Here is a 26,003-nt window from a genome sequence, read left to right on the forward strand (position 1 = left end):
CGGCGCGCGCAGGGGGCGGGGCCTGGGGAGGCCGAGGGGGCGGGGCCTGCGCGGGGCCGAGGGGGCCATGGCGGCCGAGGCGGCGGAGCGGCACCTGGGGCTGCTGCGGGACGAGCGGGAGGCTGAGCTGGCCCAGAGCAGGTGCGGCACACGCGGCACCGGCACCGACCGCCGGGGACACGGCACAGACCGCCGGGGGGCTACGGGGCGGCCACAGCCGGGGACACGTGCGGCTGGGGGGGCACGGGAGCGCTGTCACCTATGGGAACACTGAAGGACCCTCAGCCGGGACCCGCTGTCACCCCTGGGGAGCACTGAGGGACCCTCAGCTGGGACTCACTGTCACCCCTGGGGAGCACTGAGGGACCCTCAGATAGGACCTGCTGTTACCCCTGGGGAACACTGAGTGACCCCTCCTCTGGGATCTGCTTTCATCCATGGAAACCCCGAGAGATCCTCCCCTGGTGCCCCCTGTCACCTCTAGGAAACCCTCCTGTCACCGGTGGGAACTGCTGGAGTCCCACCGCTCTAACCAGCCCACCCCTATAGGAACCCCGCCCCACAGGGCTCTGATCCATGGGGAATCCTGCTGGGCTCACCCCCACAGGACCAAGTCACCCTCTTAGTCACCTTGCTGGGGACACAGACGCTTACCCAGCCAGGAGGATGGAGGTGCCACAACAAGGTCATTCTGCTCTGTCCCCTGGAGCTGTAATCCTCACCCCGTGGTGTTCCCACCTGTGTGTGGCTCCCAGGGCATGGCAGGAGAGCGTCTCCCTGAAGGAATTGCAGCGCAGAGGTGTCTGCTTGCTCAAGCTGCAGCTCAGCAGCCAGAGAACCGGCCTCTACGGGCGTCTCCTCGTGACACTGCAGCCCAGGAAGCGCGACTCGGACACCGAGCTGCCCTCCAACAGCTTTGGGCCTGGTCAGTGACACTCCTGTCTTTCCAAAGAGATCATACAGCCTGGAATGGTTTGGGTTGGACAGGACCTTAAAGCCCATCCAGTCCCACTCTCTGCCATGGGCAGGGACACCTTCCCCTATCCCAGGCTGCTCCGAGCCCCATCCAGCCTGGCCTTGGACGCTCCAGGGATGGAGCAGCCACAGCTTCCCTGGGCAGTGACACATTTCCCCACCTCACTGTTTCCTTCCCAACCTCTGCAGGGGACATCGTGGGGCTCTATGAGTCAGCTGGGCAGTGGGACCCGCTGTGCACGGGCGTGGTGACACGGGTCACCCCCAAGGCAGTGACGGTGGCCCTGGAGGAGGCCCGGGATGGGGAGCTGGCCCTGGACCACGAGCGCTCCTTCCGCCTGCTCAAGCTGGCCAACGATGTCACCTACAACAGGCTCAAAAGGTGGGGGCTCACCCCGGCTCACTCTGCCCAGCGGGATGGGGAGTGCCAAGTTTAGTTTGGAAAAGCCTTCCCAGTCCCTTCCCAGCTTGGATTTGTCATTCTAGAGCCTCCCAACAGCCTCAGTTTACCCACCTGCTGGCTGGTCCTGCTCTTCTCTTTCCCTCTCCAGGTTGTGTTTTGGTCCTGTTGCATCACCTCTGGAACACTCTGGGTTCTGTGTGGGGCCTTTTCCATCCTGGCGGGAGGAGTGAACAGCTCCTTGCTGGATAAACATCCCAAAAAAGCACATTTGGCTGTACCAAACAGGGACAATGGGAAGTGGAAGCCTGACCAGCACAGGGATGTGTGTGCAAGGGTTGGGAGATGCAGGAATTGTGTGGGATTAGTCTTGTGGGGTAGCATTGTTCAGCTGTGGAACAGTTCAGTCCTTACTCACAGCCTGTCTCTGGGCACTTGGGAGTCTCCAAAGAATTCCTGCTGTGCCTGTAACCTGATCTCCCCTTCTCTGGCAGAGCTCTAACTGCACTCAGGCAGTACCGGGGTGGCCCAGCCTCCGACCTGATCGACGTCCTCTTCTTTGCCTCTGCTCCCAGGGCATTCCCTGAAACAAGTAAGGATCCTTTTTTTATCAGGCTTGGTGGGCATGCTTGGGAATTGCCCATGAGAGCACAAATAGCTCTGAACCATGTTTTTATCCACACATGCTCCAGAAAAGACCCCAGTGTTCAATGTGAGTCATCACTGGTGCTGCAGCTGGTAGCATTGTGTTTATACTGGTCTGTACTGGGCACACTTTCCTCATGGAAAGAACCTGGATAAAAACTTGGATATAGGCAGTGTCCACTCTGTTGTGCTTCTTAGGAAGAAACAGAGATTAAATTACACAGCTTCACCTTTTGGGGAGAGCACAGCCTCTGATCAGCAGCTGAGTCAGATATCAACACCTGCTGATGGATATTATCCCTTGGCAGAAGGGAAGGGTGCAAAAATCAGGGAGTGAGGGCTGAGGGTGGGCTGTGTCTAGGCCATGTACAGAGCTCAGGGCTGCTCTCCCCCCAGTGCCATCCATCCCTGCCAGGGTTCTGCCCCTTTTTCTCCCCTCCACAGCTCCCTGCACTGTTTGTCTTCCTTGGAGTCCTGGATTTGGCTGCCCACTATGGTTTGCCTCTCTCATCCCCTCCAGCCAGGCTTAACTTCTGATAAATTGTGCCAGGGACAAAAAATTGATGTTTAATGAGTCCCACCCCCATTTCTCTAAGCACTGATCCCAGTCTGAATCAAACCTTTCAGCCCTCTGCCTGCCCAGCGACCTTGGTGCACTCAAGGTTTTAATATTAAATAAAAGAATTAAATTTTAATCAATCAACTTTCCTCAACAGTGCTTTTACCCCTGAGGAGGCAGAACAGCCTGTAATGAAGGAAAGCTCCTTTTCACCACATCACTGAGCTGTGCCAGGCTGGGCAGAGATGAATTTTCCATCTGCTCAACACTGGGAATATTGCTGGGTAGGTGGAGGCCCATTAGACAGACAGAGGAGCTGCAATATGAACTCCAAGGCCTTGCAGTTACCTCCTCCCTCCAGAGCTGCTTTCTCCCCACCTGGAGAGATGTTGTACCAGCCAGGAATTAAGGGATAATAACTTGGAATAAGCCTGCCCTGAGCTGAAGGGCTCTGCCAGGCAAACTTCAGAGCACTCAGGCAGCTTTTCCATGTCACAGCCTCTCCTTCCATGACCAAGCACCCATTAGCCTGGTTTCTTTGGGGATGTGGCTCATCCCATCCATTACCTGGTTTCAAACAAGCCCATCAGCAGCAGGCTGAGTCAATAAGCCCTGGACAGCTCCTGAAATTGGCTGTCTAGACACACATCTGTGTCAGCACCGCTCAGGGATGCCAGATGAGCTCACTTCCCTCAGAAACCAGGGAGCCACAGCTGGGAGACGGCAAAACCCACTCCAGCAGGTGCAATGTGCAGCAGCAAAAGCCTGAATCTGATTTTTTTTTTTTTGTGGGAGACAAGATTAGAATCCTAATTTTTCAATCAGAGAATCTTGTAGGTGGGTTCTGACACCTCTGTGCATTTCAGTAATTAATTATCAGACAGCAGCAGCCCAACACAGCACATCAAAGCCCAAGTCCTTTCAAAACACTTAAATATGCAACAGTAAATACTCTTGGCATAAGACAAAAACGTGGGACAGGCTGTGGGAAGAATAACCTAAGGAATAGCCAAAAGGAGAGGAAGGGATTTCCAGTGGGTATCTGGGACCTGCAGCAAACATTGGGACTGGCACAAAGCACTTCCACACCTCACCTTGCTGCCTCCAGGAAGGCTCCAAGGGGAGAACAGTTTTTCCAGAACGGGCAGACTCTGAACTGAGCAGGAATTTTGCCCTTATCAGACTCCCTGGGAAGCAGAATCCAGGTGCTCACCCCTCAAAAATGCCCTCCCCTCCTTGTCTCCCTTCCACTTTGATCTGCATCCGTGGCCCTGCTGGAGCTTCCACACCTGAAATCTTCTCCAAACAATCCTCCCCTGCTCCCAGCATCCATGTGGGATCCCTGCACCCCTACATTTTGGGAATGGGGGGGAGTGGAGAGGCTTTTCTTGCCAGCAGAGGCCAGCATTGCTCTGCTTGCTGTGCTCCTCCTGGCCACCCAAGAGGGACATGTCCCTTTTCCCTTTGGAAAGCAGGTTCTGCTGTACCTGTGCAGGTTGGTGATTGCTGCCAGCTCTCTCCTGTGCTGGACAAAGTCAGGAATGCTCATTTTTGTTCCTGGCTCCAGAAGGCCTGGCTTGTGTCCAGCTCTGCCCATGGCTGTCAAAACATTTGTAAAGGGAAAGAAGCAATCCTGGTGAAAAGGCAGGAATGTCCCCAGAAAAGGCAACCTGGCAGCAGAGCACTGGGGAAGCACCAGGGATTTCCTGCAAGAACTTCTTGGCTTTTTGGCACAAGTTCCTTGCAAAAATGCTCCTCACCTGAAATGCTGCTCATCCCTCTGCCCTGTGACACCTCTTGTCATCACAGGGGCCATGGAGAGACCTCTGAGATTTTTGGGGATGACAAACAGTCCAGACAACTCAGCTGCCAGGTATTCCCTCTGGAGAGCAGGGGAAGTTCTGAGCCAGGCTGAAGTACCCAGCTGGATTTTGTCCAGCAGTGTTGGCTGCAGTGAGGTTGTACCAGGGAAGAGCTGCTGGGGTTCGGGGTCTGAATTGCTCTTGGTCAGAAATATACCTTGGAAAGAGCTTCCAGCTCTGGAAAACCTGGGCTCTTCCTCCCAGGAAGGGCTGTTTCCATCCATTTTTGGTGCAAAGACCCCTTTCCTGACCAGGATATCACCTCCCAACACACTGCTTCATCAGAGCTGCTGTAAAAGCATCTTAGTCCCTGTGAATGTTGGGGCACCAGCCTGGATGGCCAAGGAAATTTGGTTTTCAGCACTAATTAATGGAGTTGTGCATCAGGGCACAATTACCTGGCCACCAGCCAGACACATTCCAGGGATTTCTTCAGGTGGGGATACCTGGAGCCCAGCTGCTGTAGGCAGAAGAGTTTGGAGGAGCCACAGCATCCCGTAAGAGGCTCTCCCTGCTCCCCAGCAGTGTGGCCAGCCCAGGAGAGCAGCACTGCCAGCCTTCCCACACAGCAGCTCCTGGCAGCCCGTGGTTGGGAGGGATGAGGGTGGGCACAGGGCTGGAGAAGCTCCTTGGCTCATCCTTGAGCAAGGCAGCATCAATGACTCCCACATCCCAGCTGTTCCTTGCTGTGGGAAAAGCCTCTCAGGTTTGAAGCTATTCCTGCTTTTCCCCCAGCCCATGGGATGCTTCCTGGTCTTGTCTTAGTCATTAACACACTCACCCAAAATTTACATATGAACCAAGAGGCTGGGGGACCGCAAAAAGCACCTTCAGCCCCATTTCTCTCCTCATCATCACCGTCTCAATGAGTACCTTTTGTTTAACCTCGTTTGGTGGTGGCCACACGCGGGTTCACCTGCCCAAAAGCAGAAGAAAGTGGCACGTTTTTAACCCAGCCCTTAATGCAAAGGGAGGGATGAGGCACATGATGCCCAGCAGGGAAGGATGCCCAGAGATGTGTCTTATATAAGCTTTTGTGGGAACGTTATTTTCGGGAAACCTCGGTGTAATGAGTCATCATCCCTGCTGTAATTAACTCCCATAATGAACAGGGAGATTAGCATTAGGATTAGGGGAGGGGGATGAGAATAAATTTGGGCCTAAATGAGATCAATCTGGGAGGTTAAAAAGCAGCTTTTGAGCATTCAGTCTCTGCAGTGAAAGCAATTCTCTTCTAATGCGATTTGCATATTCTTTTCTCTTTTTTCCTCCCTTATTAAAGCAGAAATGAGTTTTAGTTTTATCATTTAAATTGCTCTTTGTACCTTTTCCTGTCTTCATTCCCAGTCTTGGCTGGCCACTCCAGGGCTGCTCTGTTCTGCTCACAGACTCTGTAGGTTGTTCTGCTTTTTCACTGGTGCTGCATTGGGGTTGTTCACTGGCAGGGATTTGTTTGCAAAATCTGCTACTTCTTCCTCAATTTTCATTGAAGATTTCACTAAAGGTGCTGGTTCTCCTGCAAAACAAACCCAGAGCTCCCTCCGGAGCCAGGAAAGCCTACCTGTTTGATGCTGGGGAAGATAAATGTTTCTTAAATTCTGGGAATTCCAGCACTGACTGGCTGAAGGCCAAGTGTCAGGGCTGGAGAGGGGATGGGGAAGGAGCCTGTTTGTTTTGGAAGCATAAAAAGCTTATTTTTACCTTCTGGGGTCTTCCAGCCTCCTCAGTGCTTTCCTCCCAAGGTTCTCCTCATTATCATGTGGGTTTGGACCTGCTGCAGAGAACACCATGTATTTCTGGATTTGTGCTTCTCAGCCTCTTCCCAGCTGGGTCTGAGGTCCCAGTGACTCTCCTGCTGTCTCCCCAGAGCCTCTGGAGTTCTTCAATGGCTCCCTGGATGAGTCTCAGAGGGAAGCTGTGTCCTTCTCCCTGGCTCAGAGGGAGCTGGCCATCATCCACGGGCCTCCAGGCACAGGGAAAACCACGACCCTGGTGGAGATCATCCTGCAGGCTGTGCAGCAGGGCCTGAAGGTGAGCCTCACTGCCAGGGACCACCTCAGGTGGCCGCCAGTGACCATCTCTGCGTGTGTGAAGGCCTCAGAGCAGCCTTCCACTCAAGGGATTCTTCATCAGGAAGTGGGGTGGTGTGGCCACGTTCACAGGGGTCTGAGGATGAGGGGAGAGACGAGGATCTGACTCCATGTTTCAGAAGGCTTGATTTAGTATTTATGATATATATTATATTAAAACTATACTAAAATAATAGAAGAAAGGATTTCATCAGAAGGCTAGGCTAAGAATAGAAAAAGAAGGAATGATGACAAAGGCTCTGTCTCGGACTCTCTGTCCAAGCCAGCTGGGCTGTGATTGGCCATTAATTAGAAACATCCAACATGGGCCAATCACAGATCCACCTGTTGCATTCCACAGCAGCAGATAACTGTGGTTTACATTTTGCTCCTGAGGCCTCTCAGCTTCTCAGGAGGAAAAATCCTAAGGAAAGGATTTTTCATAAAAGATGTCTGAGACAGGGTGGTACCACAAGGGGAAATGGCTTCAAATGGGAAGAGGGGAAATTTAGGTTGGATATTGGGAAGAAATCCTTCCCTGTGAGGGTGGGGAGGCCCTGGCACAGGTTTGCCCAGAGCAGCTGTGGCTGCCCCATCCCTGGAGGTGTCCAAGGCTGGGTTGGAGGGGGCTTGGAGCACCCTGGGCTAGTGAAAGGTGTCCCTGCCCATGGCAGGGGGTACTGGATGGGCTTTAAGGTCCCACCCAAACCATTCCAGGTTTCTATGATTATTTCACACACTCCTGGGCTTTGTGGCAGCTGGAGCAGCTCCTGTTGGATCCGTGCTAATCCAGAGCCTGGCTTGGCTTGCAGGGACCTCCCCACCAGCTCCAATGGGGAGAGCTCAGGTTTGGGGCTCACTGGGGCCCCTACAGAGGTGCTGCAAAGCAAGGAGGGAATTACCTGTGTGGTGCCAGTGCTGTATTCCCAGCAGCAGCTCGCTGGTCTCCCCCTCTGTGCTCACACCCCGCCGTGCCCCAGCCCGTGGGTGCCCCCGGAGGTGCCCAGGTCCCGTTTGTCCCCGCAGGTGCTGTGCTGTGCCCCGTCCAACGTGGCCGTGGATAACCTGGTGGAGCGGCTGGCGGGCTGCGGGGCGCGGCTGCTGCGCCTGGGCCACCCCGCCCGCCTGCTGCAGCCCATCCAGCAGCACTGCCTGGACGCCGTGCTGGCCCGAGGGGACAGCGCCCGCATCGTGGCCGACATCCGGAGGGACATGGACCACGCCTGGGTGCGTCCCCCTGCGGGGGGTGTGTGTGCTGGCTGTGTATCCCGTGAGAAGGGCACATTCCAGGGGGAAGTTCTTCCCTGGGAGGGTGGGGAGGCCGTGGAATGGGTGTCTCAGGAAGCTGTGGCTGCCCCATCCCTGGGAGTGTCCAAGGCTTGGAGCAGCCTGGGCTGGTGGAAGGTGTCCCTGCCTTTATGAGACGATCCATAAGGTCTCTTCTAACCCATTTTGGGATATTTTTTTGGGGGACTTTTCTAAATCATTTTGGGATTCTCTGATCTTCATGTGCTGGAGGGTAGAACTCCTGCCTGAATCCCTCATGGAAGAGGGAAAATTCCAGTCCCTGCTGCTGCCCCTCACATCACCTGTCTGCCCTGATCCGTGCCCTCCCCTTTACCAGGGAAACATTCCTATCATTAATTCACTTCCTAACAAGCTGTCTGCCTGTCCTGATACTCCCTCCCACTCTCAGACACCTCAAGTAGAAAGCAGAGCACATTTTAAAATGCATCCTTAATTTCTTCTTTCTCACCCTAATTTTCCTAACATTCCCTTACAACACCGCTCTGGTACTTGGGGTGAGGATTTGATGCTAATTAGGTTATTTTCCTTCCCTTTTCTGGTGGCAGCACTGTCCAAAAGCCTTTTTTTTTTTTCTTCTCAATTTATTTTCCATCTTTCTCACTGGTGATTAATTTTCACTTTCATCTCCTTGGGAGGAGTGTGTCACAGAAGCTGCCCTTGGCTGCAGAGAGCTCATCTCCAAGGTCCTGACCCATCTTTTCTTCCTCCTGCCTCTGTTCCTCCACTGCCACATTCCCTACTTTTCCCTGGAACAATTTCTCCCTTTGCAGCTCCATGTTTTGACTCTTCTCTCTCCTTCCCTTCTCCCCAGCCCACAGAAGAAGCAGTAACAGAAATTAAAATTTTGTGGCATTTCCTACCCCTTTGTGCCTCCTTCCCTCACCTGGCTTTGAGATTCCCAGGACCTCAGCTTCTGGATACTCCTTGCCCCAGCAGAGTTTCAGCCCCACAGTACCTGAGAATGAAATGCAGCACAGATCCATGGCCAGTGCAGCTCCAGGGATGCTGAGCAGGATCAGGGAGCAGTCCAGGAGGATGAGGCAGGGAAGCCAGGGAAGAAGGCAGGCCCACTCCATGAGCTGGCCTTAAATAGACTCCCAGACCAATGAGGGGCTGAGAGAGCTCATATGAGGCAGGTGGGGATGATTAGAGCTGATATTCCTAATCCCTAACTAGGAATGGGTGACATCCAGACTGACCTGATCCTCAGGGCCTGTGATCCCACACCTGGAATTCCTGAGCCCATTTTGATGACACCTGACAGATACATGAAGGTTTCACAGTTTTAAATACCCATGGATTCAGCCAAAGCAGGGGGCTGAGGTGATCTGTGTTAGACCCTGGAAAATCCATCCATCCATCCATCCATCCATCCATCCATCCATCCATCCATCCATCCATCCATCCATCCATCCATCCATCCATCCATCCATCCACTATAGGAACAGCCTGTCTAACTCTTTTGGCTGCATATAAGAGCTTCTGCCTGCAGCCTTTGCATCCTTCCCAGCCTTACCTCCAGGGAAACGATCCCATTTTCCATCTGGGATTGCTCAGTGAGCTGTGGTCCCATGGCTGCTGCTCTGGCAGTGCTGGTAGATACATTTAATACCTGCTAAAAAAAGCCCTGGGCCTGTCTGGATGCTGCTCTGGATCCTTCCCAGCAGCTCAGAGAGGCCAGTTTGAGGTGGCAGAGCTGCTGCTGGGGCCTGGGGAGCCCTCCTGCTTCCAGAAGGGCTCTGCTTCCTCAGAACAAGCTAGGAAATCCCAGTCCCCAAGACCCCTCTTCCCACACATTCCTCCTTCCCAGATGCTTTGGCTGGTCAGAGACACAGCCAGAACTGAATGGCAGCAGTTGGCTCTATCCAAATTTTTCTGTTTTTTAGGCAAAAACCAAAAAGGCCCAAGACAAGGGAGAGAGAAGCCATTTTCTGGGTGAGATCAAGACCCTGAGGAAGGAGCTGAAGGAGAGAGAAGAGGCTGCCATGACTGCAGCCCTCAGCCAGGCCAGCGTTGTCCTTGCCACCAACACAGGTGTGACATCCTCCTGCTGGTGTTTTCCCTCCTTTTCCAGGTAAACCAGGTGCTCTGCAAGGCAGCTGTCCTGGGAGGGCTGGCACACTTCCTCCCAGCTCCTGGGAGCTCAGCAAAGTCCCCCAATCCCAGTGGGATTCTCCCAGCTTCCACTGTGGCACAGGATGTTGTTGAGCACAGAAGATGGATCTGGAAGGGCCCCTGGTAGCTCTGAGTAGGAGCAGGGAGTGCAGTGAGTAAACAAGTGCTGCTGGAGGTGTGCAATCTGCTCCCCATGGCATAAATCACATGGCATTGCTTCCCTGCTTGGGCCCTTGCCAGGACTGATGAAACCCAGCACGTGTTTCCAGAGCCTGCTCTGTGGCTGCCTCTGCACTCACCCAAATGCTGTCACACAGGATTTTAGGGAGCAGGTCCAGGTGTCCAGCAGGCAGCTGCAGCTGGGAAGGTTTGGCACATGTGGAAGGGCTTTACTGGCTCAGGTTTTTCATACTCACTTAAAATCTTGAGTTCTGGTTGCTCAAGGGTGATTTGTTGAAAGGAAACATCAATAATTTTAGGTCATAAAACAGCAAAGTTACTGGAGTGAAGGTTAGTGGACAGATAAATCTTTCCATGTCTTAGTCCCCGGGAGCTGGCCTCTCACTTCTTTTTACTAGCCTGAAAGAAAGGAGGAGATTTCCTTCTCCCAGTAAAACTGGTGGTTTTGTTGATCAGCTGTGATTCTCCCTGGAACTGGAGCTTCCCAGCCAGCTGGGGAAGTGGCAAAAATCGAGTTATGACTGTACAACTCACCAGAGCGGATTCATAAAGGCTGGAAACCAGTTTTGGAAGGAGAGCAGTGTCTTTGGTGGCAAACTGGAATGTCTGAAGTGATGCAGAGCTGCAGAGGCAGCAGGATTTACAGTGGCAAAGCCAAATCCCTGCTCTCAGAGCTGCAGTAGCACAGGAGCTTTGGAAAAAACATTTCTGTAAATAAAAATCCCCTGGTCTGAGAGACTGGCTTCCTTACCCTGCCCTCCTCCTTTTGCATCCTTCTTCTTTGTGAGCTGCAGGCAGATTTGGATGCCCCAGAAATTCAGATTTCTGATCAATGTAAGGATCAGTATCAGTAGGTCTGGGTTAGAGCAGGATGTCTAATTCCTATGGTGGTGGATTTCTCTGCCAAGGAAATCCTGAGTGCCCTGAGCAGATGTTTTTTGCCTATGGATTGCTTTAGAGAAATAAAACTGGGATAAGTTGGACAGACAGAACCATGCATGGGATGCTTGGGAATATCTACTTTGAAGTACCTGAAGTACAGCTGGGAAAGGCAGAATTCCCAAACCCAGCCCACAGCAAGCAGGATTTGTGGCTAACATGGTTTCACCTTGTTTTGCCTGCAGGAAATGCTGTGCTTGGCCAGCCTGCCCTGTACATGTCCAGAATGCTCAGTACTAGGAGAAAACCAGGAATTGTTTCCCATGGAAGGCTGGAGCTATGTCTTCAGCCATGGCTTATTTTTTCTTACTCATCCCTGAGGAGACAAATATTACAAATGGACTTCTGATGTTAAAAATTAGCCCTTGCTGTGGCTGTGTGGTTCCAGTCTCCTTTCCCTCTTCCCAGTGCCACGAGGAGGAGCAGAGTGAGCCCATCTTCCCCTCTCAGGGTGTCCCTCAGTTACCAGACAGGTGAACCCCCAGTCCCTCACCCTGTGAGTGCTGGGCATGAGGAGTTTTGTTGGCCCTGGGGGGCAGCAGGAAGGTGGGTGTTCCTTGTTCTGCTCCAGATAGAGCAGACTGGAGCATATTGTTGTCTTTGGCATCTGGGCTTCACTGCTGTTCCCAAAGATACTTGGAAGCTTCTGGGCCCAGATGCCCGTGGGGAAAATGGACAAAGAGGAGCTGGCAAAAACAATCCCGACTTACACATATCAGTGGATACATGTTTGGCAGGGCTGAATTCCTACATCTCTGCAAAGAAACATTATTTCACTTGCCTCAGTCACCATTACAGCTTGTGAGGTTTGTTTCCAGAGCAGGTTCCTCACTCTTCCTTGCTCCCCTGCTCACTTGGGAACTTTCTCCTTCCACCAGGTGCTTCCTCAGATGGCCCCCTGAAGCTGCTGCCTGACACCCACTTTGACCTGGTGGTGATTGATGAGTGTGCCCAGGCTCTGGAAGCCAGCTGCTGGATCCCTCTGCTGAAGGCTCCCAAGTGCATCCTGGCTGGGGATCACAAGCAGCTGCCCCCCACCATCATCTCCCACAGGTAAAAATCCTGGATCCTCCCCTTCTTTGTGCAGCTTCTGAATCCAGGTGGTTGGAGACATTTCATGGTGGAGATCTGTGCTGCCTGCAGGCTCTGTGGAATGCATTTGGGCTCATCCTCAGGCTAATCCAACTATTTCCTTTAATTCTGCTTCTGTGGTTTGCACATTTATTTATTTAATGTATTAATATGTGAATTGGCCCAGTGAGATGCTGCATTATCACACACCTCAGGGATTATAAAACCTCCCAGTCCCTACAATGTGGATAATAAGAACAGTTAGTTTGTGGAAAAGATCTGTGGATAGTGCAAATTGCCTGTGCTTCCAGGGGGATGCTGCAAAGAGTACTGAGGAATCTTTGAGTAATTTAAAACATAAATGTGCTCGTGTTTATCTGGTTTAGGCAGCTCCAGATCTGGAATTACTGAATCACAGAAGCAGAGAAATAGGCCTGACTTCATAAACAGCCTCTCCTGCTTGCAGAAAGTAATGAACAAGACACATATCTGCCACCTCCCTTGGATTTTGAACACAGGAAATGAAAAATCCAAGGCAGGCAGCAGCTCCCAGCACATGGCCAAGAGATAGTGAGAACAACATTCAGGGGCTGCAGCATCCTCTCATTTTACCTCTCTCAGATGCCCAAAAGCTGCTGTTCTGCAGATCTTGGCAGGTGATAAACACATGCTCAACTGCCTGGAAGTGTCCAGGCTGGTGAGCTCCAAAAGCCTCTCCAGAGCCCTGCCCTCTTGGTCTCCTGCTGTTTATTCCCTGGGAATTTGCAGGCTGGCTCTCCATGCCTGGATTCTCCAAGCAAGGCACTTTTTGGAGTAGCATCTTGTTGGTAGCAAGAAGAAATTTACCATTTGGTCCTTCTAATTTCAGAGTTGTTATTTTCTGTGAGTGGTGCATAAAGTTCCTCTTTTCCCCCAGAAAAATTTCATGATAGCTCCATAATGCTCCACAGTGCCCATCCAGCTGGATCCACCTCAGCAGCCTCAGCCTGGCTTCTCCCCAGACTGTCAGATTAAGGGCAAAACACAGCAAAAATCCCAGCTTTGTTATCTGGAACGTGGCTGACACTCAGCTGGTGTCACTTTTGGCTCTCTCTTTTGAGACAAAAGCAGTCTTTCTTCACTCCACAAACATTGTAGCAGCTGCTTTTATTCTGCTCTGTCACTGTGGCTGCTGCCAGGAGCCTTGGCTGCAGCTGGAGGCAAAAAGCTCCTCCTGGATCTCCTCCTGCTCCTGCTTGAGGAGTTGTGCTTTTCTCTTCATCAGCTTTGACTTGGTGGCCTTGGCAGTGCTGGGGGAACATCAGACTCCATAATCTTAAAGTTCTTTTCCAGCCTGAACAATCGTGATGGAAATAAAGGGGATGCTGAGAGCCCCGTGCTGGGCTTTCCACGTTCCCTGCAGGCCCAGGAAGCAGCACAGTGGCAGATCCCTTCCACCTCCTTCTGTGGGTATTTCCAGAGCTCCCACAAAGGCCCTAAATCACCTGCCAGCTCCTCTGTGGTTCAGGGGAAGCAAGGAGCTATTTCCAGGGATGATTCATGCAGAGGACTCCAACCCTTCCACCCACCTTCCCCTTCTCCATTGATGACAGCGGGCCTGGAGTGGGTGGGCTCCTATTTTTGGGGCCACGGGGAAGGGTCTGAAGTTTTCTGGGATGAATTCAGGCTGGCAGGAGGCTCAGCTGTTACTACAGCAGGGGAAGTCTGCCCTGCTCAGGCAGGAAGCCTCTGTCCAGCAGGAATGCTGTGGGACTCTATCCACCTTCCTGTTACTTGCTTGTTCCTCCATGGAATCAACATTTACCTGTTCCCATCAGCAGTGACCCTGTGAGGCCTAGGGGATGTTTGACAGAGGGTCTGAAGGCTCCTCTTCCCTGCTTTCTGACACACCTGGAGCTGTCCCAGGATGCAGAGGGCATCCCCACACACACCTTCCAGTCCATGCTAGCAAATTCCAACCCCCTCCAATTCCCCCTCGGCAGCTCCAGCCCAGGCTCACAGGCAGCAGCTTCCACCTTGGAGATCCTCCTCCTGCAATTTGTCCTTGTCCCTGTGGGCATCTCCATGCCAGGACAGTCTGTCAGGAACATTTGTTTGCCTTTGTTGGAGCCCTCATTCCATCCTTTCCCCGATGAATTCATCTCCACATCAGGGCTCTGATGTATTAATTTGGTTTTACTCCCCTCAGATACTGGCAGATGCTTATCCAACCTCTTGTTCTCAACCAACACAGGGATATTTTGCCATCTTGTTTGTTCATGGTCAGTCTGGATGTCTGCACCATCCCAAATCCATGTGCTGATTCCTTTCACTTTGTCACTGAAGTGACAGGGTTTCTCTGGTAGCCTCCACAACTGGAATGTGCTGGGGCACATCCATGAATTAACTCCATTAATGTGGAGGTCCTGAGGTGGGAAAACACAGTGACCTCCTTCTCCAGGCTTTTCCAGCCAAATCCAGTGTGTTCTGCAGGGATCAGTCACACCGGCATCTCCTGTCTCAGGGATGAATAAGAAAAAATAAGCCATGGCTGAAGACACAGCTCCAGCCTTCCATGGGAAACAATTCCTGGTTTTCTCCTAGCACTGATCATTCTGGGCACGTACAGGGCAGGCTGGCCAAGCACAGCATTTCCTGCAGGCAAAACAAGGTGAAACCATGTTAGCAACAAATCCTGCTTGCTGTGGGCTGGGTTTGGGAATTCTGCCTTCCCCAGCTGTACTTTAGGTACTTTAAAGTAGATATTCCCAAGCATCCCATGCATGGTTCTGTCTGTCCAACTTATCCCAGTTTTATTTCTCTAAAGCAATCAATAGGCAAAAAACATCTGCTCAGGGCACTCAGGATTTCCTTGGCAGAGAAATCAACCACCACAGGAATTAATTGAGTGGTAAAATAACAGAAAATTATTAACAGGTGAAACATTCCTGAGCAGATTAATTCCTCATTATTAATTCAGCATATAACCTCCTGTGGATCTCTGTGGTGGGAATGCTGCTGGAAGGGTAGGGAGCAGCATTATTCCTGAGGTTTGCTCTGAGGTTTAGTGGCTGTTTCAGGCATGTGCTTCCACCTGAGTGCCAACAGCTCTCCCTGCTCAATTTCCTTCCTGTCTCAGAGATCCAGGCTCCATGGGCAGAACGGAGCTGGGAGAATCAATTTAATTCCTGATGTCTGGAATGCATCCCCTAACCCCACATATTGCTGTGTCCCCTCATCCCATCCACCCCAGCCCCCTCTGGCAAACTGCTGCCTCCCACCTCCCACAGCCCTGTCCCTCCAGAAGTTATTCCCATTTTTTTGCCCGCGTGCTGCATCCTCTGATTCAGCCAGGAGGAGAGCTAATGAGGCCTGGCTTCTTGGAAAGATTTGTCCTCAGTTGTCCCTTCTGCAGGTTTAATAACTTGGCAGAGCCTTGTCACATTTCCCCAGTGCCTGTGGTGAGCGTGGCAGGGCTGGCTGGTGCCGCAGCAGCGCGCTCGCTGTGGGGCCGTGTAGCGCTGGGATTCCCCCTGCAGGGATTGGATACATGCTGTGCCCCAGAGCCTGATGGAAAGTGTTCTCCTGAGCTGTTCCCTGCCATCATTCCATCATCTTCATGCTGCTTCCTTGTGTCTGGCAGCCACCAGCACGCTCAGTGTCAGCCTCAGGATGAAAAATCTCCGTACGCTCACAGAATCCAAGGGCGACATTTTCCATCCTTCTTCCTCAGATGGTGCCTCCCAGCAAAGCCTCTGTGAGGCCAGGAGGGAGCAAACAGGCTCCTGAGAGGCTGAATTCTGTAGGAATTTCATTCATTTGTGCCACATATATGAGCAAGGGGTGCTGCTGGATGTGATGGGGATTTAGTGGGTGAAGAAACAATGAGTGCAGTGCATCTGTGCCTTAGTCCAGGGTGAGTGGCCAGGGAAGGATGGAAATGCTGGAGTAGCAGGGATCTTGATGAAAGCAGCAAGGGTTGACTGTGTGAGCACCAGGCATTCCAAAATTTGGGGTGGAGCTCTGATCCTGTTGCAATGGGTGATGCTGATGCTGTGGCTTGGCTTGCAGTAACACCAGTGTAGCCTTACACTGATGGATCACGGAATCATGGAATCACTGAGGTTGAGAATGACCTCCAGGACCACCACAGGATCCACCCTGTAATCGATCCCCACCTTGTCAACCAGACCAGAGCCCTGAGTTCCACATCCAGTTGTTCCTTGAGCACCTCCAGGGGTGGTGGTGACTCCAGAGGCCAGAGGCAGGATGTGTGCCCAGGCTTCTCTGATGTCTGAGTCTGTCCCTGAGGGTCGGACAGACAGCACTGCTGGCACCCAGGTGGAACAGGAGTGACGGTGCCACCCCAGGGGAGCCACACGAAGGCGCTGAGCCGGGCAGGAGCATTCCCCACTGGCACCCTCTGCCCCGCGTGCGCCGGGAGGGGCTGCCTGAGCCCCATCCCGCCCTGGGAATGGACACTCCCACTCTGAGGTGCCTCTCCGTGCAGGGCGGCGGCCGAGGGGCTGTCCCTGAGCCTGATGGAGCGGCTGGCGGGGCACTACGGGCAGCGGGCGGTGCGGATGCTGACGGTGCAGTACCGCATGCACCGCCTCATCATGGAATGGGCGTCCTCGGAGCTCTACGGCGGCCGCCTCAGCGCGCACCCCTCCGTGGCACAGCACCTGCTCAGGTGGGTTCCTGCAGGAGCTGAAATGTTCTTTTCATCCCTCTTTGTCCCTTCCCTGCGGAGTTTTCTGCTCCTCCTGGGGCTGGGGCAGTGGTTTTGTTTCAGCCACTGTTTCATCGAGGAGACATTACTGGGGGGTGTGTCCTATTTGCTCTGTAACCAGAAGTGATGCAGACTTGTCTTCTGTGTCCTCCTTTGCTATGATAATCATGGAATCCCAGATTGGTTTGGGTTAGGAGGTTGGAAGCCCACTCAGTCCCATGCCACGGGCAGGGACACCTTCCAGTAGACCAGGCTGCTCCATGTCCCATCCAGCCTGGCTCTTCCAGGGATGGGGCAGCCACAGCTTGGGTGGATATTGCTGTAACAGCAGTGTTGGTAACCAGCCCTTTCCCACATACCTTGTGCAGGGACCTGCCAGGTGTCTGTGACACAGAAGAGACCAGCATTCCCCTGTTGCTCATAGACACTGCTGGCTGTGGCCTGTTTGAGCTGGAAGTGGAGGATGAACAGTCCAAGGGGAATCCAGGTACCAGAATGGATGGACTGAGGTGCTCAGCCCACCACAGGCTTGGCCACAACCCACAGATGTCTCCATGGGGTCCCAGAGAGCCTTGCTTAGCTGAGAGATCTTCCCTCCATAAATCCTCAGCCTCCAGGGACTCTGAGCTGTGTTGGAGCTCTGGGGACAGTGTCCAGCTTGTGGGTGGCCTCTCTGGCTGCCGTGTTCCCTTGCAAGGACATTTCTCCATGCTGAGGGCTGGGACAGGGTTGAGAATCCCTTTACACCAAGGAGGGGCAAATAGCAGCAGGCAGAGCACAGACCTGTTTTGGGAAGGGCATGGATAAGGTTCAGAATTACCTCTCAGTCCTCTGCTCATTCCATGAAATCCTGTCTGGTTCTTCTGCATGGATTCTTCTGGGACACCAAGTTCTGCTGCTTTTCACCTGAAAAAGTGGATTTCATCACAGAGCTTGAGTGCAAAGTCAGGCTGGAAAACACAAGGGCAGTTTTTATCAGTTTAAATATCTTTTACCTTCTGTTTGACCCCCACCATCATTTGAGTGCCTCATTTTTCCATGCACCATTCCCAGAGCCCTGCTGAACACAACAGGCTCTTGTTCCCTCATGGAGAGCCAAAAAGCCTGGTCTGAGAGAACTCAGGGATTTGGAGCAGAGGATTAGAGGCACATCTCCCCAAATTTGGGAGGCAGCCTTTTGGCACAGCTCACTGCAGAGTCTGGATGTTTATTGCTGTGTTTTGCTGCAAAGCAGAAGCCCAGCCAATGAACCATGAAATAATTCATACAAGATTTAATTTTTCCCCTTAGATCTTTCTGAACCAGGCACCATTTTGGATAACCCTTTCATGTCAGCCTTTCCTGCTGTTTTGGGGGAGGTGGGCACATTGCTCTGGCCTCTGTCCCCTGTCACACTCTGTCCCTGTCCCAGGGGAGGTCCAGCTGGTGGGGATGCACGTCCAGGCCTTGGTGGACGCTGGTGTGAAGGCCAAGGACATCGCTGTGGTGGCCCCCTACAACCTCCAGGTGAGCTGTCCCTGTCCCTGCACACAGAGCACCACAAGAGCCCAGAGAGCTGCAGAGCCAAATTTAACCAGCATTTGGGACCAGCTCCTGCACCTTTGAGCAGCTTGGGGCTGTGGAGGGAAGAGCTGTTAGTGAGGTGTTCCACTCACAGCCTCAGGAGATGCTCATCCTTGTGGGTTTGGGAGGGAGGGATTCCCCCCAAAACCCTAATATTTTAATCCTCTTCACCCATGTATTTCCTTTAAAAGCTGCCCTTGGCCTGTTTCTCAGGTGGACATGCTCAGACAGCACCTTTGCCACAGCCACCCCGAGCTGGAAATCAAATCAGTGGATGGTTTCCAGGGCAGGGAGAAGGAGGCAGTGATCCTGTCCTTTGTCAGATCCAACAAGAAAGGTAAGGCCTGGCTGCTGGACCACTGCTCCCCTGGGAATGGGGAGGAAGTCGTGTAGCCAAGTGCTGTGGTTTAATTGCAGTGCTCTAACACTTGGCTCTGGATGGATTTACTGGCAAACCCCCCCTTTTCAGGCTTTTTTGTTTAATTAATGGATATATGTGCTGTCAGGGCTGCAGGGGAGGCTCCTGTGCTACAGCAGGTCCAGGACTGCTCAGTTTGAAGGTTCCCTGACCCCTGAGGCCTCAGAAATTGTTTAAATCAGCGCCCTAAGAGTGTCACATCCCATTAGCCCCACATTTAGGGGACTTGGGGGGGAATTTCTTGGGTTTTGAGCCCATTTTGGGTGAGTTCCCTGCAGAAAGTGAGCAGGAGCTGGCATCCCAAGCCGTGCATGGAAAATGCTGCTTGTGGGAGCAAAATCTAGAGCAGAAAATCAAGTTCTTTGCTATCAGCAGCTGCAGTGGAAGTTAATAGCTGGAAAAAAAGCTGCTGCCCTGGGGGTACAAGGCTCCTGTTCAGGGAGCTGAAAGGTTTGATGGAGCTGGCTCGGCAGGATTGTTCTGTGATTACCTCTGTTCCATGCTGGGATGAATTCCCTTTCCAAACCCACAGTCCTGTGGCCCTACCTGTGCTGCTGGAGGGCTGGAAGGGGAAAAAAGGGGGAAATATGCATGGAAGGAGGAGATGCCTCTTTTTCCAAGCCTAGAGGAGGAAAAGCAGCCTTGTGGGGAGAATGGAGGTGGGGACAGCACTAAGAATAGTCCTGATCCAGGAGTGACTCACCCCTGTGCTGCTGGGAGCTGGTGGCCCTGGGAGGGTGAGTGTCCCACAGCCCCTTCTCCTGCACAGGGAGAGGCCAAAGCTCAGGTGTGGGGCAGGAATTGCTTTTTTTTGGGGCACAGGGAGGCTTCCTATTGACCTGTTCCTCTGCAGCCATTCCTGATCCAGCAGGAAACCTTCATTTGAGAGTAAATTTTCCCCTGTGAGGGTGCTGAGGCCCTGCACAGATTGCTCAGAGAAGCTGTGGCTGTCCCATCCCTGGAAATGTCCAAGGCCAGGTTGGACAGGGCTTGGAGTCTGGGATAATGGAAGGTATCCCTGGCAGGGGGTGGAACTGGACAGGCCTTAAAGTCCTTCCCAACCCAAACCATTCCAGGATTCAAAGGAGTTGGATTTGCCCCTGCAACTGGGTTAAACTTCATCAGAGAAACTGGGAATTGTTCCTCGAGCTGCAGAGCAGGGAGAGGGGCTCCCCCTCAGCCTGTCCCTGAAAGGCAGCCCAGGAGAGGCTGCTGAGGCAGAGCCAGGCTGGGCACTGCTCTGGCAGAGGCATTAATCTCCTCCTGCCTGGCCCGCTCGCTGTTCCCTGGAGCTGGGAGCTCGCAGCCTCCCACGCTCCGCTCGCGCTGCCTGATCCTGCCTGAGTCATCCCGCCACTGCCGGCTCTTGTGCTGTCTGTGAGCAGCAAAACCTCCCAAATGGCTCTTCTTACAGACCCCAGGGGATTTGGGAGCAGGGGGAGCTCTGTAGGACAAGGGGGAACTCTTTACCTGCAGTCCCTCCTCTGTCACAAGGTGAGCCTTTTCCACGCTGCTCCATCTTGTGTTTGCTCCCAGCTCCGAGCTGAGCTTGTGTCATGGGCCAGGCAGGGAGATATTTCCCCTTTCCATGTGCCTTCCATGCTCTTCCCTGTGCCAGGAAGCAAGGAACCTGCAGGGAGCCTGTGCCACACAGGTAGGAGTAGGAACAGCTGTGAGCAGAGCTCCATAAATGCCAAGTCTCACCCTCCAGCCAATAAATCCTTGCATCCCTTGGACCAAACCCCTGCTTGGAGGGCATAGGGTCCCTCTCTGCCTGTCCCCCTATGTGACAGAGTCCCTGTCCCTTCTGGCATCCCTTCCCTCCTGTTTTCCCAGGTGAGGTGGGTTTCCTGGCCGAGGAGCGGCGCATCAACGTGGCGGTGACGCGGGCACGGCGCCAGGTGGCCGTGGTGTGTGACAGCCACACCGTGGGCAGCCGCCCCTTCCTGCGGCGCCTGCTGGACCACCTGGCCCAGCACGGCCTCGTGCGCTCCGCCTTCGAGTACCTGGATGACCTCGTGCCCCAAAACTACCCCGGGGAGGGCCAGGCCCAGCGCCAGCAGGGCCCCAAAGCACCGGGCCCCAAAGCGCCGGGCCCCAAAGCACGGCCGGCTCCGGCTGGGAAGCTCAAGGCGGCAGCAGGCGGAACAGGGAGCCAGAAACCGGGAGCACGGAGCTCCCTGAGCAATGCCACAGCTGGGAGGGACAGCTCAGGGTCAAAGGAGGGTGGGGACAGGTTCAGGGCCATGCTGGTGGCCTTCCTGGAGAGCAGCGAGGCACAGCTGGATTTCCCGACGTCCCTGAATTCCCACGAGCGGATGCTGGTCCATGTGCTGGCCGAGGAGTACGGGCTGCAGCACCTGAGCTCTGGGGAGGGCCGGGACAGGTACATCAGTGTCCGCAAGAGAGTCCCCAAGCAGCCCACGCTGCCCTCCGAGCCCCAGCTGCCTCCCGAGCCCCTTCCTGAGCCCCCACTGCCCTCCGAGCCCCTTCCCGAGCCCCCACTGCCCTCCGAGCCCCTTCCCGAGCCCCTGCTGCCCTCTGAGCCCCCACTGCCCTCTGAGCCCCTTCCCGAGCCCCAGCATCCCCACGGGAACACCCCTGACCCTGCGGAGCCAAAGGAAAGCAGCAAGAGCTCGGGGAAAGTGGATCTGAAATCCCTGCACCTGGAGAGAGTCCAGAGGGAGAAAGCCAGGCAGGAGGAGGCCAGGAAGGTGCAGGAGCCCAAGAGTGGCAAAAGGAAAAAGGACAAAAGTGAAGCCAAAGGTGGGTGAAGATTTTTGTAAGCAGCACAATTAATGCTCTTCTTTGAATGGGTCTTAATCTGGGTGGGTTTGCTCCAGAGTGTGGGATTTGGACATGGAGCATGTGGCTCTTGGAAAGCTGCAGCATCCAGGTTTGGATACCTGGAAGCACATTCTGTAAGTGAGAGGAAAAACACTGGAGACCCTTTCCCAGGAGAGAGTCGCAGGAATCACAATCTCCTCTCCCCACTCGCAGGAGTGGGGAGAGGAGCTGAGGGGAGTACCTGCCCACACTGAAGGATGTAAAGGCAGAGGCCGCCCTGGGGCTGCAGGAGGGTGGGTTTGTTCCCAGGCCCCAATCCAGGTGTGTGCTCACCTTTCCCAGCAAAGCCGGCGATCGGCAGCGCGGCCGGAGAGGATTTTGAGGCTCTGATCTCGGCTGCCATGGAAGCTGACAAGACCTGTGCCTTCTCCCGCTGCAAGGCCTCTGTCACCACCCTGGGCCAGCTCTGCCACCACTGCCGGAGGCTCTTCTGCCTCAGCCACCACATCCCCGAGGTAAGGAGGGGCAGGATGGGCTCAGCCTGGGAATCCTCCCTGTGGAGCTCCCTGGGAAGGGAGGGTTTCCTTGCAGGGAGTTTGAGCAGAGCCCTCCCTGTCAGAGCCTGTGCTGAACTCAGGTACACAGGGCTGGCAGGTACTGCCACCTGGGCTCTGCTCACCTCTTCTGAGGGATTTTGTGTTTTCCTCACATTTTGTGCCCTTCTTTACCATTTTCTGGCACTTCTACTCTGTGTGGATAAAGTGAGGCAGAGAGCAGAAATGGAGAAGCACAAGTTTCAGGCTGAAATGAGCCTGGACTCAATTCCCAGCTCTTTGCACACTCCCTCTGCATTCTGAGGGTGATCCCAGCCCTTTGCAGATTGTCTCTGCATCCTGGGGACAGGACAGGCACGGTGCAATGCTGCCTGGCCAGCAATTCAGAATTCTCTGTGTCCTTGTTCCTCACCCTGTGGAACTCCCAGGAGCGCAGCAGCCCCATAAATCCTTGGCAAGCTTTTCCCTCTGTCAAGAGCTATCTGTTTCCATGGCAAGGAATCGTTGTATTTATGGTCACTCACATCCAGGGGGATGGAGATTTATTCCCTGCAGAATGGCCTCTCCCTGCTGAATTGTGACAAGGCTCCAACAGTGGTAGGGATTCAAATCCATGTCAGCCCTGGGAAGGGCTGTCACAGCTCTGAGGGAACAGGCTGGGACCAAACTCCATGGAAGCATAAATGACTTTGGGATGGGCCAAGAAAAGGAATCAGATTTTAGGATCTCACCTGCGAGAGATAATTGCAGTGTTGGACTTGGCTTATTAAAGCAGCAGATTCATGGCTAAAAAAGGTCTCCCATTCCCCAAAACTCCTTTCCCAATTCACTGGAAAGAAGGTGGAAGGAGCCACTTGAACCACCCCAAAGGATGATTTACGTGCTGTTCAGAGCCCAGGGCCTGGATCTTTATATTTCATTCTGTGTGTGAGGAGCTATAAAGATGATTTAATAAAGCACAGAATAATAAACATTAATTATGAATGATAAACAATAAGTATAAGAATAAATCTATAAAACAAATCTATAAAAATAAAGAATAAATTTATAAAAATAAAGAATTAATCTATAAAAATATAGAATCTAAATATAAAATGAAACTAAATAAAAATGAAATGAAAATACATAGAAATAAAAGAAATAGTAAATGATGATAAATAGTAAACTATGATACTAATAAACAATAGTACAATTATGATTAAAATAAATTTATAAAAATAAAGAATAAATCTATAAAAATATAGAATCTAAATATAAAATGAAACTAAACAAAAATGAAATGAAAATACATAGAAATAAAATAAATAGTAAACAATGATAAATAGTAAACTATGATAATAATATCATAAACAATAGTAGTACAATGATAATTAAAATAAATCTATAAAAATAAAGAATAAATCTATAAAAATATAGAATCTATATAAAAATAAAATGAAAATACATAGAAATAAATAGTTAACAATGATAATAAATAGTAAACTATGATAATAATAAACAATAGTAGTACAATGAGAATTAAAATAAAATTAAATAAAACAATATAAATAAATATATAAATTAATTTAATGAAAACAATAGTAAACAATGATAATAAAATAATGTATTGAAATTATAAAAATTTGTAAGTATGTAAAGCCATATAACAGCACAATATATAATAATACATGACGTAATGATAAGAATGGCTGTAAATGGTGGGAGATGATTTCAGGGGGATTCAGTCAGGCCCCAAAGGAATTGCAGGCTCAGGGAGTGGCAGCCCTGGCTCCCAGGAGGGTGATCCATGCCCCAGGGCCCCTTCTCTCCGCAGGTGCACGGCTGTGGGGACAGGGCCAAGGCGCAGGCCCGGCAGCGCATCAGCCGCGAGGGGATCCTGTACCCCGGCAGCGGCTCCAAGGACAAATCCCTGGATCCCGCCAGGCGAGCCCACCTCCAGCGCCGCCTGGATCAGAAGCTCGGCGAGCTGACGAGCCAGAGGAAGGGCAAAAAGAAAGACAAGGAGAAATGAAGGACCTGAATCCTGCTTTTTTAACCTCAAAGCCCCAGATGCCCCGGGGCAAAGCTGCTGTGCTGGGCCTGGGTGGAATAGGGGGCTCCATTCTGGGGGGAAACGTGGAGCTGGGAGCCTTCCCGAGGTGCAGGGGAGGGAGAGCTGCTGCACTGTCCTGGTTATCCCTGTGGACGCGGTGATGGATGCACTCAGGGGCCAGAGCACGCTGGTGAAACGGGCATTAAACACCCAGAGCTGTCACTGTCACTGTCACATCGGCCCCTGCGGCAGCACATGATGGATGCCTGGGAACAGGAACGTGGGAGGCATGGAAAACCCTGGGTGACCCTGTGCTCCGGGGAGGATGGCTGAGGAAATGGATGTGTCCCAGCCCAGCAATCCCCTGGCTCTGCTCAGAGCTGGAGGGAGCCAGCCTGTCCACACTGCAGCCATTGCCTCCCCACCTGGGCCAGGGGCTCAGGAGGGGGCTCAGCCCTGCTCCAGGGATGGGAATAGGGATGGGTTTGGGCCTCAAACCCAAACCATGCTGGCACCACGAGGAGCTGCTCCAGCACGTGGAACCATTTCCCTGGGAGAGCCTTCCTGTGCCACTGGGAGGTCTCTCCCTCCTCACTGCTGCCTGTCCCTTCCCAAACCTGTCCTGCCCTTCCCACAGAGCTCCTTGGAGGCTGATTCCCACTGGGAACGCCCATAGTGACAGCAGAGTACAGCAGGTGAGCCTTGCAAATGGGAGGGAGCCTTGGGTCCATCCTGGACCTTTTCCTAATCCTTCACACAGAGTCCATCCATCCCACCCCCAAAATAGCTCCAACAGCATTTTTTGTCCCCAGGATGAAGGAGAAGGTGCAGGGGTGCCTCCAAATAGGAATGGCTGGAGAGGAGCACAATAAAAATGCCTAACCCACACATTCCCCATCCTTTTGGGACTAAACATCACAGATCCCAGCACTTCTGGAAGTCACTCACCTCATCCCAAGTAAAGCTCAGCAGTTGGCAGGAGCTGCCAGACAGCCAAGGGTTTCTGTGTCCATCTCTTCCCAAATACTTGGCTGGGATAGCTAATAAGCAAATTTCCCCCAAAACCTCGTGGGCTGTGAGTACTGGCTGTGAACAACTTCCCACAAAAACTTCCTCATCCTTCAAACCCCTCCGTGCTTGGCTGGTGCCTTGGTGCTGTGCATCACGCATGGAGGGGTGGCACTGGCTCCCCTGGCAGCAGGTGGGACAGGGAGAGGTGGGGAAGCGTGGGAGAAGGGAATCTGGGCACCAGTGAGTGGAGATGGGCAGGAGGAGTAGCCAGAGCGGAGGGGGATGATGGAACAGGGACATCAGAACCGTGTCCCAAAGGGAAGGTCAGGCAGCACAGATGGGAAGGGAAAAGTGCCACCAGCTCAGGTGATAACTCACCTTGGAGTTACTTTTTAATCAGGGATGGTTAAAAAAACCCCCCAAAACAGATAAATGGCTCATTCACAGCTTTTTTCCCTGCTGAAATCATCCAAGCAGCCACATCCCAGCCCATGCTCATCCTGTGGTGCCAATTCCATGGCACAGGGTCCCAGACAACTCCAGATTTCCCAGCCTGGCTTCCCACGAGCATCCTGCAGGCAGGAAAAGCCAAGGCTGCAGGCTCCAGGGATGTGGCCCCAGTGCATCCTCTGATCTCCAGCCTGTGCCATGAGGCACTCCATCACTCTCCACAAACCAGAGTGGGAATTAGCTCCCCAAAAATCCCAAACCTGGCTTGGGCCAGAGCCCAGCAGCAGACAGGATCCATACAGGCTTCCTTCTGAAACAGGAGTTTGGCTTAAAAATTATAAAATTAGGGACCTT

The 26,003-nt window shown here is 52.7% G+C and overlaps 1 protein-coding gene across 2 annotated transcripts; it reads left to right on the plus strand.

Moving 5' to 3' along the window:
- Window positions 1-62: 62 nt before the first annotated feature.
- IGHMBP2 (immunoglobulin mu DNA binding protein 2) lies at window positions 63-25,078 on the plus strand. 2 transcript variants are annotated; one of them, XM_063158337.1, is made up of 17 exons: window positions 63-141; window positions 756-925; window positions 1,165-1,357; window positions 1,870-1,967; window positions 6,309-6,472; window positions 7,537-7,737; window positions 9,705-9,852; window positions 11,931-12,105; window positions 16,613-16,795; window positions 17,203-17,321; window positions 18,246-18,340; window positions 18,611-18,734; window positions 20,652-21,581; window positions 21,945-22,117; window positions 23,970-24,117; window positions 24,826-24,883; window positions 25,001-25,078. In XM_063158337.1, the coding sequence occupies exons 1-16, from the start codon at window positions 68-70 to the stop codon at window positions 24,840-24,842; spliced, it is 3,012 nt and encodes a 1,003-aa protein (XP_063014407.1). In that variant the 5' UTR covers window positions 63-67; the 3' UTR covers window positions 24,843-24,883; window positions 25,001-25,078. The 2 variants fall into 2 exon arrangements, with proteins under 2 accessions (XP_063014407.1, XP_063014406.1); XM_063158336.1 differs by lacking the exons at window positions 24,826-24,883; window positions 25,001-25,078 and having other exon boundaries at window positions 23,970-24,422.
- The last annotated feature ends 925 nt before the right edge of the window (window positions 25,079-26,003 follow it).

The sequence above is a fragment of the Melospiza melodia genome, chromosome 6 (genome assembly GCF_035770615.1).
Source record: "Melospiza melodia melodia isolate bMelMel2 chromosome 6, bMelMel2.pri, whole genome shotgun sequence".
In the NCBI taxonomy this organism is placed as follows: Eukaryota; Metazoa; Chordata; class Aves; order Passeriformes; family Passerellidae; genus Melospiza; species Melospiza melodia.